This window comes from Miniopterus schreibersii, assembly GCF_964146895.1.
Source record: "Miniopterus schreibersii genome assembly, chromosome: 13".
Taxonomy (NCBI): Eukaryota; Metazoa; Chordata; class Mammalia; order Chiroptera; family Miniopteridae; genus Miniopterus; species Miniopterus schreibersii.
Window position 1 is genome coordinate 41620231 of NC_138113.1, and position 17648 is coordinate 41637878.

Consider the following 17648-nt stretch of genomic DNA (forward strand, 5'->3'; position numbering starts at 1 on the left):
TAAATTTGAAAAATACACATGTTTAAGCCTACCTATCAATGTCAATGGATTCTCTGTGAAGGAAAAGAAAAAACACACAACTCTACTACTCTTTTTATTACCATTTTCTCCAGACTCCACCCCCCAGCCAAATTGAAGTCAGCTGAAATTTTAGAGCTCCAGAATGTGTTTACATTGTGAAATTTCTCTTTTAACAATAGAAATTGGCATTAAACTTTACCACCACATTAACAATAGTTATTTTATACTTAACTCTGTTCTAGTGGTTGATCATTGACCATTGTTATCTCATTACCACATCCGCCCATTTCTTAAATCTTTATTTTGATTAATGTTTTAATTGGTTGAAATATATTTCAGAGAAATATTTTTTTCAGAAAAGGTATGTGGGTGGAATAATTTTTGAGTGATTGCTTGTCTAAAAATAAAAGAGGCCTTTCTTTTGCTCTGGAATGTAAAAAGTAGTTTCTGTTGTAGGTAAGTGTTATGTGATTCTGATCCGTGTGTGTGAGAGAGAGAGAGATTGAGATTTGTGTTTTTCCTCCTTGTTACAGTTTTGTTTATTTTTATGAATTGTTGACATTTTGCCAGGTCCAGGTGTGTGTGTGTGTAAGCTGTATATATAAATATATATAAAAATTTTTTTCTGGTACTCAGTGAACTTCTCTGGTGGAAAATCTTGTGTCTCAGAAATTTTCTTTAATTTTTTAAAGAAAATTTTCAAGTTAACTGACTAGGTTTTTTCATCTGGTCAGTTACCTCTGAATATAACTCCTAGCTGTACCATGATTTTAAGCTTTATTTCTGTTCTTAAATACCTAGAGACACAAAGTGTTTCTATTAGACAGTGATTCTCAGTGATGTAAAATTTGATGTGCAGTCTTTGAGGAGTGTCTTCCTCTGCTCATCTCTCTTTTTATTGGGGGTTGTATTTCATTTCTCTGTATTGAACTCTTGTCACACAAGAAGAAAAGTTGTTTCCTTGATTGGGTAGCTTTGTCTAAGCTACCAGTACTGTGAAGTTCTAGATCATTTTAGCCCCTGTTCAAAACTTCGAATGAGTCTAAATTTAATTAATTGCTGTGAGGTATAGTACAGGTGGTGTTACATCTTGATGCATCTTTCCAGAGTAAAGAAAGAAAAAGAAAAACTAACCCTACCACAATACTACAATATATACTGGATGTCTTTCTCACCTGCATATATGTCTTTTCATTTTTCATAATTTTCTGCTTTTTTCTCCCTCTTTAGGGAGAATTTCTTGAGCTGATACTCATATGATATTCAGTCATCAGGTTTGCTGCAGTCTGCAGTTTGCAGTCTACTAGTTACTGTCTTCATTGGGTGTTTGTTTTGGAAATTGTATTTTTCTCCTCTAAGACGAAGAATGTTCTTTTCATATTGCTCCTTTTTTTATGACAGCCTGTTTTTATCAATGTGGCAATCTCTTGAATCTCAATGAGATTCTTCTGTTTTTTCCTGTTCCTGGCAACAGCTGTCTCCTAAAAGGCTGCTTGTCTTGAGCACACAGATTGATCCTCTCCTTTTGAATTGCTGAATATTTTTATATCCAATGATTATTCCTCCATTTGTTTATATGTTGGAAATGTTGTTTGCATTTGTTCTGTAGCTGAGATGGTTCTTCAGAAATTGTATAGGCCCCTGTGCAGTTTTTTGTTCTGACACGAGTCTCCCTTTGGTGGCCCAAGCCTGCTGGTAGAATAGCCCCCACCCAGTCAACCTAGTACACCTGTCAGCACAGCACCCCACTCATTCAGTGGGCTTCATGCCATCTCAGAACTGTGGCACACAACAGTCTAGTGACATCAGAGACTCCAGTTGATTTGGATTTGTCCCCCTGCTTCTACCTCCAGCTCTTAGCCAGGGACCGCTTATGAGGCTGGTGTGTTTGTGGTTTGGCGGATTGGAAAGAGGGAAGTCATTTTGCGATTCACTCTGCTCTACCTCTATTGCTCTTGCTGAAACCTTCCAAAGGGTTGGGACCCTTTTTTGGAATGTAGGGATGATATTTAGCCGTACTGGACCACTTGTGGTTATCTGACCTTTTCCCCCCTCCTATATCTCTGTCCCTACCTGAAATGCTTTCTTCTTAATCCCCATTTCCATCTGTGAAAATTCCACATATCATTCCATGTAGCTTAATGCCACTTTTTTCCAGAAATTTCCTCGGATTCCTTCCACCATAAGTAATCAACCCTTCCTCACATATTCTGCTTATATTCTTGGTCTTTATATCCTTGTCACCCCCTTTCCTTTTGCATCATGAGCTCCTTGAGCCTGGGAACCATGTCTTGCCTGGGACCCCTCCCCTATGTGGAGAGATACTAGAATGAAGAAGTGAGAGGAAGCCAGGTTTGCACCCTCGTTCAGCACTTACTCACCATGAGACCTGGGATAAAGAAGTTACTTAACCTTTCAGAGTGCATTTTCTCTTCAGGAAAATGGGCATAACAGTAGTACCTACCTCATGAAGCTGTTCTGAAAATTAAATGAGATAACATAGCACAATGAACATAGACATTACTCTTAGTTAATGTTTCCTGTACCCCTTTCAGCACCTAGCTCATGTAATGCCTCATTCACATAGGCCTCAGTTAATGGTGACTGAGTGAATGCGAATCCAAAGTGCCTGCACAAACTCACTTTTGCCCTGAGTCAGTGGCAGAGCCCAGGAAAGAATCCAGGGCTCCTGAGTGTCCCACACATGCTCCTACCTGCACATGCTGAGTAAGGGGTCTTCAGATGTCTTTCATAAAGTCTGTAGAAAGGAGGAGGGTATTATATGTTAAAAAATGGTAGCCCTTCCATTTGGTTGGTGGGATTGTCAAGTAATCAGTTGCTTTCCCTTGTGAGTTGAAGTTTTATAAAGAAATAGCCACAAATGGCCCTCAAAAGGAAGGCAACATAGTGTTACAATGGACAACATTGTTTCCAAGTAGGGTTGTAGATGGTTGTTGATTGTTAAACTCCCCCTCAGACAGACTGCAGCAATCCATCAATCATTAAGTAATGTTCTAATTCCATGTGTGGTCCTTCCTCAGCTCTTCTCCGGTATGTTGAAGGTGGCATGTCATCTCCCTCTCAGATTCTTGTCTAATAAAGTAGGCAAGCCTCTTCCTTGATTATGTAGCATTGACTAAAGGAAACCTTTGTAATGCTTCTCTAATTGATTATTAAACCTGCAGGGGGTGGGGAGAAAGTAAACATCATGAGGTAAATATGTCTTCTAGGAAATTCTCCTTTTTTTTTTTTTTTTTTTTTTTTGTAATTTCCCTCTAGGCCTACAATACCCCAAATCTTGGAAACTTGCTGGATTTGATGTACCAGGAGCCATCACGATGGTCCTACACATTCCAGACGTTTTCTTTTATGAGCCGCCTGAAAATGCAGCTGGAGCCCCCCACCGAGAAAGTCTTCCAAGCCAAGAAAGTGGTACAGATCTTTGAGAGGTCTGTGTACAGTGACAGGTAAGACCCCAGTCAGAAGTCTCACGCTCAGTGCTGCGTGTTTTCTCCTTTTGCTCAGACCCCTACACTAGTCTGGTCATTCATTGAACATTGTACTTTAAAAAAAATTTATCTTTTTAAAGACAACACTGTACAGATTTGTTGAGACTCACAGTTCCACAGGGCTGTTTCTTTATAAAACTTCAACTCTATATGTCAAGAAAGAAAATTGTATTTTTCATAAACTAAATGCACTTAATTTTCCACATTGCCACTGATTATGTTTTCTTGTTCTTTTCTGGCACAGAGGCAAGCTGGTAGATACCTGATAGAAACATTACATGCTAACAGGCACAGAACAGACACTTAAGAAGCAGTGTGTGTTCTAGGAAACCAGGTGGCTCAGTGGTTGGTTATTACCTTGAAGAAGAAAGCAGACAGAATAAAAAATGTGTGTTTTTAAAATGATACGAGAGAGAGATTCATCCTTTTTTATTCTCCAAGAAAGGCTTTCTAAGAAGAAATAGCTCATCTGTGAAATTGGCTTCTGTCTCAGATTTATCCTTTGAACCCTTGCTATGTGACAGGGCTTATTGGTGGTGCAAGTCTGTAATGGACGTCCACTGCCTATGTCAAGTCACAGGAAGGCCATTGCCCCGGCCATCTGAGGGAGTGAGATGTGGAGTTGCTTTTAATGAAGGCTAGCAGCTGGCTTGGGAATTCAGCTCATCGGTTCCAGAGGAGCTAGTCCACCTAGGCTCCAGAATTTCTGGCTGTGCCATGAGACCAGGCTGTGACTTAAACCATTTGGAGACAAGTGGGGGTGCATTGATCTGGATACTGCTGTTTTGTTTTGATCTGAAGGCCATGAATGACCTCTGTCACTGTGAGATGGTGGTTTAAAGTATGATGGTCTATCTTAAGCCCCTTTGAGTGACCAAAATGGAAAACAACTGCATTTTCATTGTCCATTCACTTCTGAAGACACTAAGTTGGTTACCCATTTAATTCCAAGTTAGACAGAGTAGTTTTATTTTTTAGGGCTCCCATGAAGCCTCCTAGAGGGAAAAATAAATGTCATGTACTAATCAGTTACAGTATTACCTAAAATCATGCCGCATGATGTGTAAAACAAACCCTGTGGGTTATATGTACCCCAAGAGAGCCTACTCTTTATAAAATTAAATTTGTGAATTACAAATGGTTGGGCTCTAGATTTTGTTCTTTTTCACCTGTTGGGTGTACTGTTTCCTATTTTCCTGTCCCCTCTCCTGAGCCATGCCTACTGGACTAGGAAGATGAATTACATAGAATCACCTGCGCTGCTTGGAAGTGTACTCACCACCAGTCTTTTTATCTCCAGCCCTATAGTGAGGTAGGCATGTGAGAGACCCCTCAGAAATAGAAATAGTTTGTTTAGAAGCTACAAGATCTTATCATTTACTTGGAAGATATGAGAATTAATTGCACTGTAGGCAGCCACCACATCTTAGATGTTTTCTTCTGAGGGAGCATTTTTGAGATGGAAAGGATAACCAATTACACATTCTAATCCTGATGGTAATTTAGAGCCTTTCCACTCTTAAAAATTTATTCATGTGCGTTCACTCAGCACAGATACATTGAGTGCCGCCTGTGTTCAGACACCAGGCCAGGCCTGGGGGCTGCAACAGGAAGCAAAACAGGCCCAGTCCCTGCCTTCACCACGACCTCGGTCTAACAAGGAACCCTGAGACTGCACATGTGCTCGTGTGTTACGTGTATTCCAAAGAAGGAACACAGGTTGTTTGGGTGAGTGGATGATAGGGAGGAAGAAATCTAAATCTTTTCCACTTGAGTTAAAAGAAACAATAGCATGTGGATTTAGAGCAGGACCCTGCCGGCTAGGCCCTTAAGTTGATTCTTTCAGCCCCTGCATTCCGACTGCAGCAGCACCCTCGCTCAGCACCACGCCCTTCTACTCTCAGCATTCCCCATCACCACCAGCTTTGGAGGCATAAAGAAGTGCTCATCCTCAGGAGGCAAGGGCCCCTTTTGTAGGGCTTAATAACAGATACTTAATTTCTCTTTTTAAAATCCTAATTTCCATGTTACCTGTGAAGACACTGAAAACATTTTTCAGAAATTGAGTTAAAGAAGTCGCCTCTGTTTGTTTGTTTTGTAATCCTCAGCCAAGGATATTTTTTCCCCTTGATTTTCAGAGAGTATAAAAGGGAAGGATGGGGGAGAGAGATGTAACAGAGACACATTGATTGGTTGCCTCTTGCACATGCCCCAACCAGGGCCAGGGATTGAACCTGCAACCCAGGTATGTGCCCTTGACTGGGAATCGAACCCGAGACCTTCCGTGTGCAGGCCAACGCTCTAACCACTGACCACACCAGCCAGTGCAGAAGTCACATCTTTTTACTTTTAGCTCAGCTGTAGCTAAAATTCAGCTAGGAGTGTTGACCACTGGAGCTCTCAAATTGGTTTCTTCATAGCCTAGCAAAGGAGTAGTATAATGACAACTACGTGCCTTGAATACTGTGCCATTTACTCCTCTAAGTACTTATGAGTATTATGTACAAGCCTCACACAACTCTGTGAGTTAGGTTCTACTGTTCACTCTTTAAACAGGGAAAGAAACAAGCTGAGAGAGTTTGATGATGTGCCCACGGTGACATAGCTAGTGAATTTTTGGAGCTAGGATCATACTCAAGAATGTGATTCTGCAACCCATTCTCTAATCACAACATACAACCGTGCAGCGCATACTTCCCTGAGCCATTCGTACCCAAGGATTCTGAATTTCATTTTCTCAGAAGTGGTCAGTTGCTGAGTGTTGCCTTAGAAACTGCAATTCATTGTTTAGCATGTAAATTATGTTTTGTATCAAGATGCATGAAGTTGCCCGGCCGGCCATGGCTCAGCGGTTGAGCATCGACCTGGGATCCAGGCGATCAGGGTTCGATTCCTGGTCAGGGCATATGCCCTGGTTGCGGGCTCGATCCCCAGTCAGGGGTGTGCAGGAGGGAGCCGATCAATGACTCTCTCATCATTGATGTTTCTCTCTCTCTCCCTCTCCTTTCCTCTCTCTGAAACCAATAAAGATATATAAAAAAAAAAAAAAAAAAAAAAGCCTGAAGTTTGAAAGCAGAATTGACCCTTCTGAAGCCATGGTTTCTGGCCAGCTTTGATTTCCTATTTACCAGATGCTCCTTTATTTGTGGAAGTAAGCAAGGGGCAACACTGGTTGATTTTTAGATTTAGCTTTCTTATATCTAGATTAGAGGCTCAGCAGCAGATGAAGCAAGTAAATAAGAGCTCGTGTGTGCTTTGGAGGAAAGTCTGCTTTCTTGGTAATCCTGCAGTGAGTAGGAAATACATTTCCTGCTCCATAGGTGATGCCACTGAAATCCGGTCCCTTCTCCACTTCTCAGCTAAACAGCAGTCTGGCTCAGCGGCCTGGACACTCTGAAGCCCTCAGTCTTTAAATGAAATGTGGTGGGTGCTTTATGCTAGATTGGATTTTGTTTGGGTGCCTGCTACGGTAAGAATAAGGAAATCTCAAAAGTTGGAGTGTGCATGTACCATTTGCTGTATGTTCTGACTGGTTTCCAGCAGGAGAAATTGTTAGCAACCAATGATAAATACGCTCTTCCAGGGCCCCCTTTCTGCCAGTGGATTCACCCATCTGGAAAGCTGTGATTTGGGCCTCTAAAGTCTAGATGCTATTTTCCATCTTAGTATTGAGCAAGGAGGGGGATATAGGTTAAAAATTCAGATTTCTTCAAAATTGATAAGGAGCTAAAAGGGTTAAGTGGTTTGAACAGACATGGAGTATGTTGGTTGTTGATTTTTCTGCTTCTTTCTCTCTTTTGCCCATTCCATTTCCCATTCTTCTTTCCTCCCCCCACCCCACTTACTTTTCCAACCAGGTATATCTTTGCAAAGAATCTGTTTGAAAATGGCTCCCTCAGTGATTTGGAGTGGCATATCTATCAGGACTGGCATTCTTTTCTCCTGCAGGAGTTTTCTAGCCGGCTTCCAATACACGGCTTCATCTACCTTCAGGCTACTCCACAGGTAATACAGAACCCACAGCCTTTGACTTTAGGACCATATTAAACTTAAGAGGAGATGTTCCCCGAGTCCCTGATTTATTTCCTGGTTGGAGAAATTAGACTGTGGGTATTATCTGGAGCACAGAGAGCAGTAGGTAAATACTCTCGCATTCTAGCATCGAGCACCCCGTTTCCCACAGACTTTCTGCAACAGAGGGCTAAAGTAATTGGCTGCATAGAAAGGGTCCCTCTTGATGTAGCAAAAACGTAGAGAAAATTGGGCATTATCTTTATCACCCAGGGTTTACAGGCTGAACCCTCTGACCAGGTAACCTATAGCCAATTGCCTCAGCTTTTCCCTCCCTCTGTGGTGGTCTTGACCGTTTCCTGAATGGGTTGTGGGGACAAACAGGAGGATTTCCTCACCTCATCCTGGTACTGCCCTGATTTATAGCCCCTTTTTGAACCTTGAGGGTATCACTAGTATGAGGCAGGATGGACTACAGAAGTTGCTTTCCATGACTGACTTGGACCATGGAGCCAGCCTAGCATAGAATAGGGTGACATCATAGAGGGAGCACCAAAGTCTCTCAAGACAGCAGTGGTCCTTGGCCTTTGCTGACTGGCAGTGACCGTGGACAGCCCCTGGAAACCTTTCCTTGGAGGGTTCTTGTCTGCTAAATGCAGTGATTCAGACTAGCGATCTCTGAGGGCTCTTCTGGAGTGGGATTCTGAGTCAGGCAGGAGGTATTTTTGAGAGATGTGTTGCTGTCAGCCTTTGAGACATATATGTAATGTATAGTCAAGTTCCAGATAGACCACATAATCAGGAGGGAAAACTCTCTTCAGGCTAGAGGCCTTGCTTTTTAGAAACAAGACCGAGCCTGGTGGACAGGAGGAAGCCTGAGAGCTGAGTAGGGCCCAAAAACAGGTGGGAGAGCCCCGCCCATCACATAGCCTCACTGGAGCCAGCGAGGAGAGGACGGGAAAGAAGGGCCTTACCTTGGGAAGTCACAGCCAGAAACGAGGCCAGGAGTGTGATGGGACTAAATGCTGGGGTCTTTGTGTCAGGAGTTTCTGGAGATTGTGAGGCAGAAGCTAGATCGTAGAAGGAAATAAAGATTCCACAGAAATGAATAGGAGCTAAGGTTTAAAGTGAAACTGAGGTAGAGATGCAGTGAGACCCAGGGCTGAGAACCTTCGGTAAAAAGAAACAAGCTGAAGTTAGATGCATTTATTGCAAGTTGACTGGCTGGGTCACCTTTATATGACCTCCTTCAGATAGTCCTCATTGCCTGGGATCGTTAGCAGAAGAGGCATATTATGAAGGTGGTGATATATGAGGGGGGTTGTCAAGTGATTAGGGGAAAGAAGACCTGTGTCAAAGAAGATAGCTTACAGTAGCTAAGTGTAGGGTTCAGGGTGAGAGGAAAGTCCTGGTACCATGAGGGCTCATGTCCTGGGCCAAGGAGGAGTGAGAGGCTGTGGACCTTGGGACTGAGTGAAGACTATGGTTGGAGTTTGCAGAGGTGACGGGTTTCTTGTAGGAGTCATAAGGTGGCTGGCTACAAGAAGCAGTGAGTTGGGGAGCTAAGCATTAGAAGGAGTGAGAATGCTGACCTAACTTCTTCCAAGAGAAACAACTTCCACATAATCAACTCAGTGTCATGAAGACAGTGTTGGTAACAAGTCAGCGGGTGGACTCATTCCTGAGAGTGAACCAGGGCCCTTGGCTACTGCAGAGGTTTTGTTTCTGGGGAGTTGAGATTGAACTGGGACCCAGCAAGGAAAGCAACAAAGGCTTACTCACTTCTTTGTGCATCCAGATGACTTTGTGAGAAGAGGCAATGATGAGGACGGTGGTGGTGGTTATTATTATGATCCTGCTGTGGCTGATACATCTTTTTGGAGAGACTAATGAGGTGTTTCAGCTGGGGAAGAATGAGGGGAGTTGAAGGATTATTTTGGCCTAATGGTAGAAAAAGAAAAATAGTTGAGTTTGTTTTGAAAATGGATGGGGATTTTGGTGCTGATTTGATGTGATTAGTGCCAGGGACCCAGGAATCCGGATAGCCTTTTCCCGAAATCACGCTGACCTCTTCTGTGAGATTAAGAGGTAACTATATCCAAGAGAAGCGCAGAACAGAGGTTAAAACATCTATGTACAAAGCTGCGCAAGTGATCACTACTCCAATGCAGAGCCCTGGTAAATACTGAGTTCAGAGCATGTGAGATGGACCTAAGTAGTTCCTTTGCTTCTTTCCACCTTCTCCCCTCAAAAGCAATCAAGCCAACAATAAAAAACATTAGAAGAGAAATGGCTGGGCCTCAGTTTCCCCACCCAACCCCATGGATTCAGGAAGAGAGTGTGCTGCCAACCAGTGTGCCTCAAAGAGCTAGGCCCTGCCTGGCACCTTTCACAGCGTGGAGACAGTGTGTGGAAATGCCTGGGAACAGATGGCACCTGGGTTTGAGAAGCACAGTGGCCTGGCCCACTAGCAGTCACCATCCAGTTCCCATCTTTGCCTCCAAGCAGTCTGAGCAGCAGCTTTTCCTGAGGGGTGAGGGAAAGTGAGGCAGATGGGCAGAAGGGTCCCTCCCTTACCATTTGCATGTACACTACCTTTCCTGTCTACATTCAGGTGTGTCCTCTCCATGGGGACTGAGGTGAAGAGGGACCAGACTGAAGCACTGTTTGCACAGGATTTTTTTAAAAGAATTTTTGTAACCATGTCAGTAAAGCAAGAATTATGCCAAGTGCTTAAAATAGGAGTTTACCTAGACTTCCACAGGGAAGAAAAGTTTGCTCTGTTAAGCAAATTAATAGTAAAAAGGGGACTGTTAGCTTTTTTAATAGGAGAGACCTTAGCATCAATGTTTGCCTGCCAGCAATGAATGAATAAATATAACTTTTATAAAAATTGATCTCCCCTTGTGTATAATTGAAAACATAAAGTCACATTTTTAAAAATATGCATTTTTATTAATCTGATAATATTTTTCTCTCAGAGAGGATACTTATGTAGCTTTTCTGTGTTTGGAAATCCTGAAGCTTACCTTGCTGGTGGGCATTTAAAGTGGTTAGCCTCTAAGGAGTCAGTTTGACAGTATATACTAGCAAGTACACATGCCTTTTTACCTATTAATTGTGCTCCTTGGAAATTACTCCATAAATATGCTCTCACATGGGCAAAGTGTCTCATGTGCAAGGTAGCATTGTTTGTAAGAGCAAATTAATGGAAATGACCCAAGTGAACAGAATATATAGTAGGACAACTTTTATATATATGTTTAAAAAAAGATGAGGTTAAGAATGTGTATAAAATATTTCTAAAAGTATACAAAAAGTTAGTCCCATTGGTTGGTTGTCAGTGGGGTGGAGAACTGGGTAGCTGGAAGTCAGGGGTGTAAAGCTGTGTGATAGGGAGGGAGGGGAATAAAGGGAAATGTGGGGGGGGTTAGTGTTTTTGGGGGGGAAATGTCTTGAAACCATCAGCTGTAGGGTGGGGATGTAGGGGCAAAAAGGTAGAAAGAAAGAAGGAAAAAGGCAGGTTCAGAGTGAAGGAAAGTAGAAATGAAAAAGATAAAGTGGGAGAAAAGGTAAACGGATAGAAAGAGACTAAGTCAGATATTAAAACATTAAATGAACACATGCAGCAAATACTTACTGACCTCCTACTCTGCCAGGCCCAGGGCTCAGCCCTGAACAAGATGAACTCTGGCCTGCCTTCTGGTCTCCCCCCAGTCGCTGTACCCTTGCACCTTGTGCAGACCTCCCTCTGTCACCCGATATAGCCGAAATGCCACTGGTGGGCTGCGTTTGCCAAGGGCCTAGCACAACACCTGGCTCCCAGAGCAGTGCTCAGTGAGCTGGTACCAGAGATAAAGGGGAAGCTCCTGCTCCTTCCAGGAAACACCTGTCGGACTGTTGGAGCCCAACTGCTTGCTCCCTTATCTGACTGCTGCACGTAAACCCAGGCCTCACAGTTTAGCACTTGAGTCACTGTTTTGCATAATTTGTCTTACTTATTATCTAACTACATTATAGAATTCCTAGTATAAGGACTTACATCTGAGTTTGGGACAATTATTAATTCAGGGGAGAGGGAGAGGCCAGAGGTATAAGTTCTAAAAGTATTAACATGTTAGATCTGTCTCTGTTAATCAGTTTGCACAGTTGAACATAAGATCATAAATGAAATCTGTGTCTACGACTTTGTCTCGTTAGAGAAACAGTAGGACAAAAGGGAAACAGCAAAGACTGCATCTTTGGGAATATGGTGCAGTACATTTGGGGGTAAAGTTTACATTTGGAAATAGTTTTTTAAGTGTTTGGAAAAGGGAAGTCCCGAGTCAGTGGGTTAATCTACCTCTTCTTCCAGGACAGATGACATTGAATAATGAATTGTTTGCCAGGCAGAGAGGAAGGAAGGCAGTTTAGGCAAAGCAGACATTTGGAGCAAAAATTTGGAGGTGTGAGAGAGCATGGTCTGCACTGCAGGCAGGAGGTCAAATCTGGCTAAAGCAGTGAGTCCAGGAGAAGAGCTAAGGAAGCTGAGAATGGAGACAGAGGAGGGGTGGGCCAGACTCGGAGTGACTTTGTGACAGGTAAAGGAGGTGACATGCTCTGAGCCATTGTGCTTCACACTTTTCTACCATGTGAAAGCGGAATGGAAATATGCACTCTGGAAGCAGGGAGGGAAGGAGAGGTAGTTCCAAACATCACTTTTTTTACTTCTTTATCTTTGACCTGTGCTTTGACTCAGTACATTCTGCTGTAGTGAGTGTTTGCTGTGATTTGAAAGAGATGTTTCCAGTTACTTACCCTTTTGTAAATGTGATGCTACTCATACTTCCTTGACCCCAGGTAGGCAATAAGGAGACTGTGAAGTATTTTAGGCAAAGAGGGTAAGGCCACTGGAGTCCTATGGAAGGGCAGACTGAGCAGACAGACTGGGAGGAAAGATCAGCTTTGACCAGGAACTTGACGTGCCTTACCTGGGTGAATCTTCAGTCACCTGTGGGTGAGTGGAGGGTGAGGACATGGAAGCCCACAGAGATTACACTGCTAGTGCATGGTGGAGATAGGAATTTAATCCTGGACTTTCTGACTTTAAGGCCCAGGGCCTTGTCATACATTTCACCATCTCCAGGAGGCAGAGCGCAGAAGGCTCTTGCTGTAGTCCAGGTGAGAGATGGTAAGGACCTGGCCAGGGCCGAGGTGAGAGAGAAGCCAGGAGAAAATGAACTAGAGAGACGTTAAAGAGCATTCAGTGATTTCCTAGATGTGGTTGGGAGGAAGAAAAAAAAGAGAATTCCAGATTCCTGGGTGGATGATGATGTCCCTTATCCTGTGATTGAGTAAGAGAACAAGACTGCAGAAGTGAGGTCTTGGCTTACAGTGCCAGGACAGACATCATGAGCGGGTCTGAGAGGCCCCTAAGCCTGCCTGGTAACAGCCAAGAAAACAAATGAGCTCAGCAGGGCCTGGGGATTGTCTTTTAGGTTTGTTTGGAAAGACTACACCGGAGGGGCAGGGAAGAAGAGAGAGGAATTGAGCTGGCGTATCTCGAGCAGCTTCATGATCAACACGAAGCCTGGCTTGTTCACAAGACCACGAAGTAAGCGGAGGAGAAAGCAGCAGACAGAGGCGTGCCTCTACAGCCAGCCCTTAAAACACAGCACGTTCAACATGCAGTTCCATGAGACGGTTCAGAATGTACTGGAAATGGTTGGAAATGTCAGGCATTATCCAACTCAGAAATTTAATATTGGGTGTAATCTGTATATTACAGATTACAGGGTATGTTTATTGGTTTTAGAGAGGAAGGGAGAGAGAGAAAGAGAAACACTGTTGTGAGAGAGAAACATCAATCACTTGCCTCTCCTGTGCACCCCGACCTGACCAGCGATCGAACCCTGCAATGCAGACGTGTGCCCTGACCAGGAATCAAGCCCACAACCTTTTGGTATACAGGACAGTGCTCCAACCAGCTGAGCCACCCAGCCAGGGCTAAATGATATTTCTTTAGGTGACAGAATTTTGTTGCATCTGGTCACAATTTAAAATATATGAATTGGTTTGTTCATTTATTTATTTATTACTTCTTTACTGAATTTATTGGGGTGACATTGGTTACTATAATTATATAGGTTTCAGGTGTAGAATTCTAAAATACGTCATCTGTATATTGTACTGTGTGTTCACCACCCAAGGCAAGTCCCCTTCCATCGCCATTTACCCCTCCCGTGCCCCCTCCTACCCCCGGCCCTGCCTCCCTCTGGGAGTCTCCATACTGTTGTCTGTGCCCGAAGTTTCGGTGGGTGGGTGGGTTGGTGGGTGGGTGGGTGGGTGGGTTGGTAGATTTCGCTTAATTGCTTCACATTTTTCACTGAGCCCCTCATGAATTCTTTTTTAAAACTGTTTACATGCCATTTCATTGAGAAACCATGTGACTTTAGATCTGTTCTCTGAATTATTAAGACTTAGTGCGTATGTGAAGCGTGGCTCAGTTTTCTTTTTCTGTTTTCTAAATGTTCATGCTCCTTATAGGCTCCACTTTGAGTCTCTATTGAACGTTCCAGTGCTGGTGTTGGATGTTAATGATGATTTTTCTGAAGAAGTAACCAAACAAAAAGAACTCATGAAAAAGGTGGGAAGGACCTGAACTGCTTTCTAGTGGTTTTCCTTTATTGCACTTTTATCTTTGCTTCAGACCTCAATATAATGGGTTTTGTGCTTTATGCTTCAAATTGCATTTCACATTCCAAAGCCTGTGGAACCTTGTACAAGTTACAGATATAATCTCAATATGCTAAAGTATTTTGGGCTAATAATTGTTAAATAATTGACTTGTAATACATACTTCCCAACTAACTTCCTCCTCTAAGGTGTTCTAGAACTAGGGAACTGAGACTTCTGGATTCTATTTCTGGCTCTGCCACTTGATGCCATGTGGCCCTGGGCAGGTCACATTTCCTCTATACCTGTTCTCCCTTCTTCACAAGAGACATGCATGGCCTTGGCCACCTATGCATTGTGGATGGACTGTTGTATAGTCTACTGAAAATGTGAAATTTAACTTTTGGGTTTTCTCTTTCCCACAGATATACACCTTTGTAAATAGTTTGTAACCAATACCAGGATGTCCTGGCTGTGATCTGGGCTCTCTGACTCTGAAGCTAGAAAACACCGAGTCAACCACCTTTCCATCCCTACACCTGTCTCCTTTTGCTCCTAGAGTGCCCTGACACTACACTGTGCGGTTTCTGTTACCTTAGACTTTGCCATGGTCTTCTTTTATATCTCAAAGTCTTCTAAAATAAAGTTTATTTAAGTTTTGCTTATTTTGCTAATTCCGTTCATTTATTTTAGCATCTATCTACTGGCCTGCTCTGAACTCCCCTCTAAAATAGCCATTTTCACCTGGGAAAAGTCTTAGCTTTTCTTCGTATTGAATGCTTCACCAACTGGACATGACAGGACAGAATTGCTTCCAGGACCCTACCCAGACCCTCCCATGGGCATGAAGAAGGGAAGTAAGTGGCTCAGGAGTGGGTGGGTACTCAAGCATGAGCCCCCAGAACCAGGATGTGGAGCCCAAACTCCAGGAAGCTCCTCTATCTCTTTCTATCCGGCACTCTTGGTGTGGGGGATGGGGTAGAGATTTAGATCTTGGACAAAAGGGAAAAAGGGAGGTGGGGAAAGAACAGATCAGGAGTCCAAAAGCTCAGCATCTGACATTTAGAGTTTGGTCATCCTGGCACTGTGGCCTGCTCCAAGCACCTTACCTAGTGAGCTTCAGGTGACGTAATGGAGGGATCTGTCTATGCTGGGAAGAAAGAAAATTTTTTATGCTGCACTTCAAGCTTCAAGGACAATTTATTATTAAGAGAGAAAAGTATATGGCTCAATAAAATCAAGGTGCTCCGTTGCAAGAAGCGTGCAGGTCCATGAGTGAGCAGAATTTCTACCTGAGCTCTTGACAGCTGTGCAGGCCCACAGGGAGATGAGTGAACTTGGGACTCTAGACTGTCGCGGAAGACAGAAGCCCGTTTTCCTTCATGCTTGGGAAAATGAGTGTGGGACTGGGCTCCCAACAAATGTGATGTTTTGAAATAACAGTACAGCATTTCTTTATTCTACTTAAAAAATTTTAACAGCTTATTGAGATATAATTCACATACCATATACAAGGCACCCATTTTAAAGTGAATATTCAGTGGTTTTTACTATAGTCATAGGATTGTGCAACCATCACCACAATCGGTTTTAAAATGTTTCCTCAGCCCAAGAAGAAATGCCATGCCAATTAATCACTCTCTATCTCCCGCCCCCAACAACCCCCAGTCACCCCAGTCCTGCCCTAGGCAACCACTGATCGAATTCTGTCTCAATAGATGTACCTATTCTTGACATTTTATATAAATGAAATCACGTAATATGTGGCCTTTTGTGACTGACGTCTTTCATTTTCAAGGTGCAACCATGTTGTAGTGTAGCAGTACTTTTTTTTTTATAGCTAAATATTTCATTTTATGGATATACTCTATTTTGCTTCTTCATCTGTTAATGGACATGCAGATTCCACTTTTTGGCTATTATGAATAACTTGAAGATTCATATACAAGTTTTTGTGTGGCTTTATGTTTCAATTTTTCCTGAGGAATGGAATTACTGAGTCAAAGGTAAACTCCGTGTTTAACTTTTTGAGGAACTGTTAAACGTTTCCAGAGTGGCTGCATTGTTTACATTCCCTCTAGCAGTGTGAGGGTTCAGTTTCTCCACATCCCGGCTTACACTTCCTGTCATTTTAATTATAGCCATCCTAGTAGGTGTAAAGCTGTATCTCATCATGGTTTTGATAACATTCCCCTGATGGCTAATGACGTTGAGCATCTTTTCATGTGCTTATGGTCATTTGTATATCTTACCTGGAAAAATGCCTACTGAAACCTTCTGTCCGTTTTTCAGTTGGGCTGCTTGGCTTTCGTTGTGTTGCAGGAGTGCTTTATATATTCTAGATACAAGTCCTTTTCACATACATGATCTACAAATATTTTCTCCCATTCTGTGGGCTGTATTTTCATTTTGCTAGTGTCCTTCGAAGCACAGAAGTTTTTAATTTTGATGAAGTCAAATTTATTTTGCCACTTTTCCTTTTGGCGTCATGTCTAAGAAAGTTTTGAATAACCCAAGGTCACAAGCATCTCATATTTTCTTCTAAGAGCCATACTGTTTTAGCTGTTCCATTAGGTCTATGGCCCACTTTAAGTTAATTTTTTTTTCTTTTTTTTTAAATATATCTTTATTGATTTCAGACAGAGGAAAGGGGAGGGAGAGAGAGAGATAGAAACATCAATGATAAGAGAGTCATTGATCGGCCGCCTCCTGCACGCCCCCAACTGGGGATCGAGCCTGCAACCTGGGCATGTGCCCTGACCGGGAATCGAACCCCGATCCCCTGGATCCTAGGTCGACGCTCAACCGCTGAGCCATGCCTGGCTGGGCTAAGTTAATTTTTGTGTATAGTGTAAGGAAGGGATTCAAGTTCATTCTTTTACATGTGCAAATCTAGTTTTTAGAAAGATTAATCTTTTCTCCTGTTAAATTGTCTTGGCACCATGTCGAAAATCTGTCCCGCGTGTTCTTGTGTTTGCTGCTCCAGGCTTTGAACAACACCAGGATTGAGTACAGGGTGTTAGGTGTATTTTGGAAACTCATTGGTTTTGTTCCTTTAGCTTTAATGTTTAACTCCCATTTAAGTTTCCGGGAACTACTAATGTAGAAATCACCTGTAAACCCAGAGTAAGAGCATTCAGCCCTCACCCTCCATTCATTTATTCATTCTTCAACAAGTATGAGCATCCACAATGAGCTAGAGACCAAGGAGATAGCAGTGGATACAGCAGAAGGCAGACCTTGTCTTCACCTCACAGAGCTTGTCATCTAACGGAGAAGGTGAGAGACAGAACAAATAATTGCAGGTGTGGTGAGCGTTTCAAAAAGAAGTACAGGTGTACTGTGGGGGCCTACAACAGAAGGGACCACGTAATCTGGGACAGCCCCCGATGAAGATGCTGAGTTCTGAAGAATGAATGGGGTAGAGCATTCAGGTAGAGAAAAAAGCTGTGT

General features: G+C 42.9%; 1 protein-coding gene across 3 annotated transcripts in view; it reads left to right on the forward strand.

Annotated features, from left to right (window-relative positions):
* The window catches only part of DGUOK (deoxyguanosine kinase), a 32693-nt gene extending 17826 nt beyond the window's left edge, over positions 1 to 14867 (forward strand). For 2 of the 3 annotated variants that reach the window (XM_081156813.1, XM_081156811.1), the window contains 5 exons: positions 3301 to 3488; positions 7388 to 7535; positions 13019 to 13134; positions 14067 to 14166; positions 14621 to 14867. In XM_081156813.1, coding sequence (XP_081012939.1) covers positions 3340 to 3488; positions 7388 to 7535; positions 13019 to 13134; positions 14067 to 14166; positions 14621 to 14647 — 540 coding nt within the window. In that variant the 5' untranslated portion in view covers positions 3301 to 3339 and the 3' untranslated portion in view covers positions 14648 to 14867. The remainder of the gene's footprint in view (positions 1 to 3300; positions 3489 to 7387; positions 7536 to 13018; positions 13135 to 14066; positions 14167 to 14620) is intronic. The other variant, XM_081156812.1, reaches the window with a different exon arrangement.
* The last annotated feature ends 2781 nt before the right edge of the window (positions 14868 to 17648 follow it).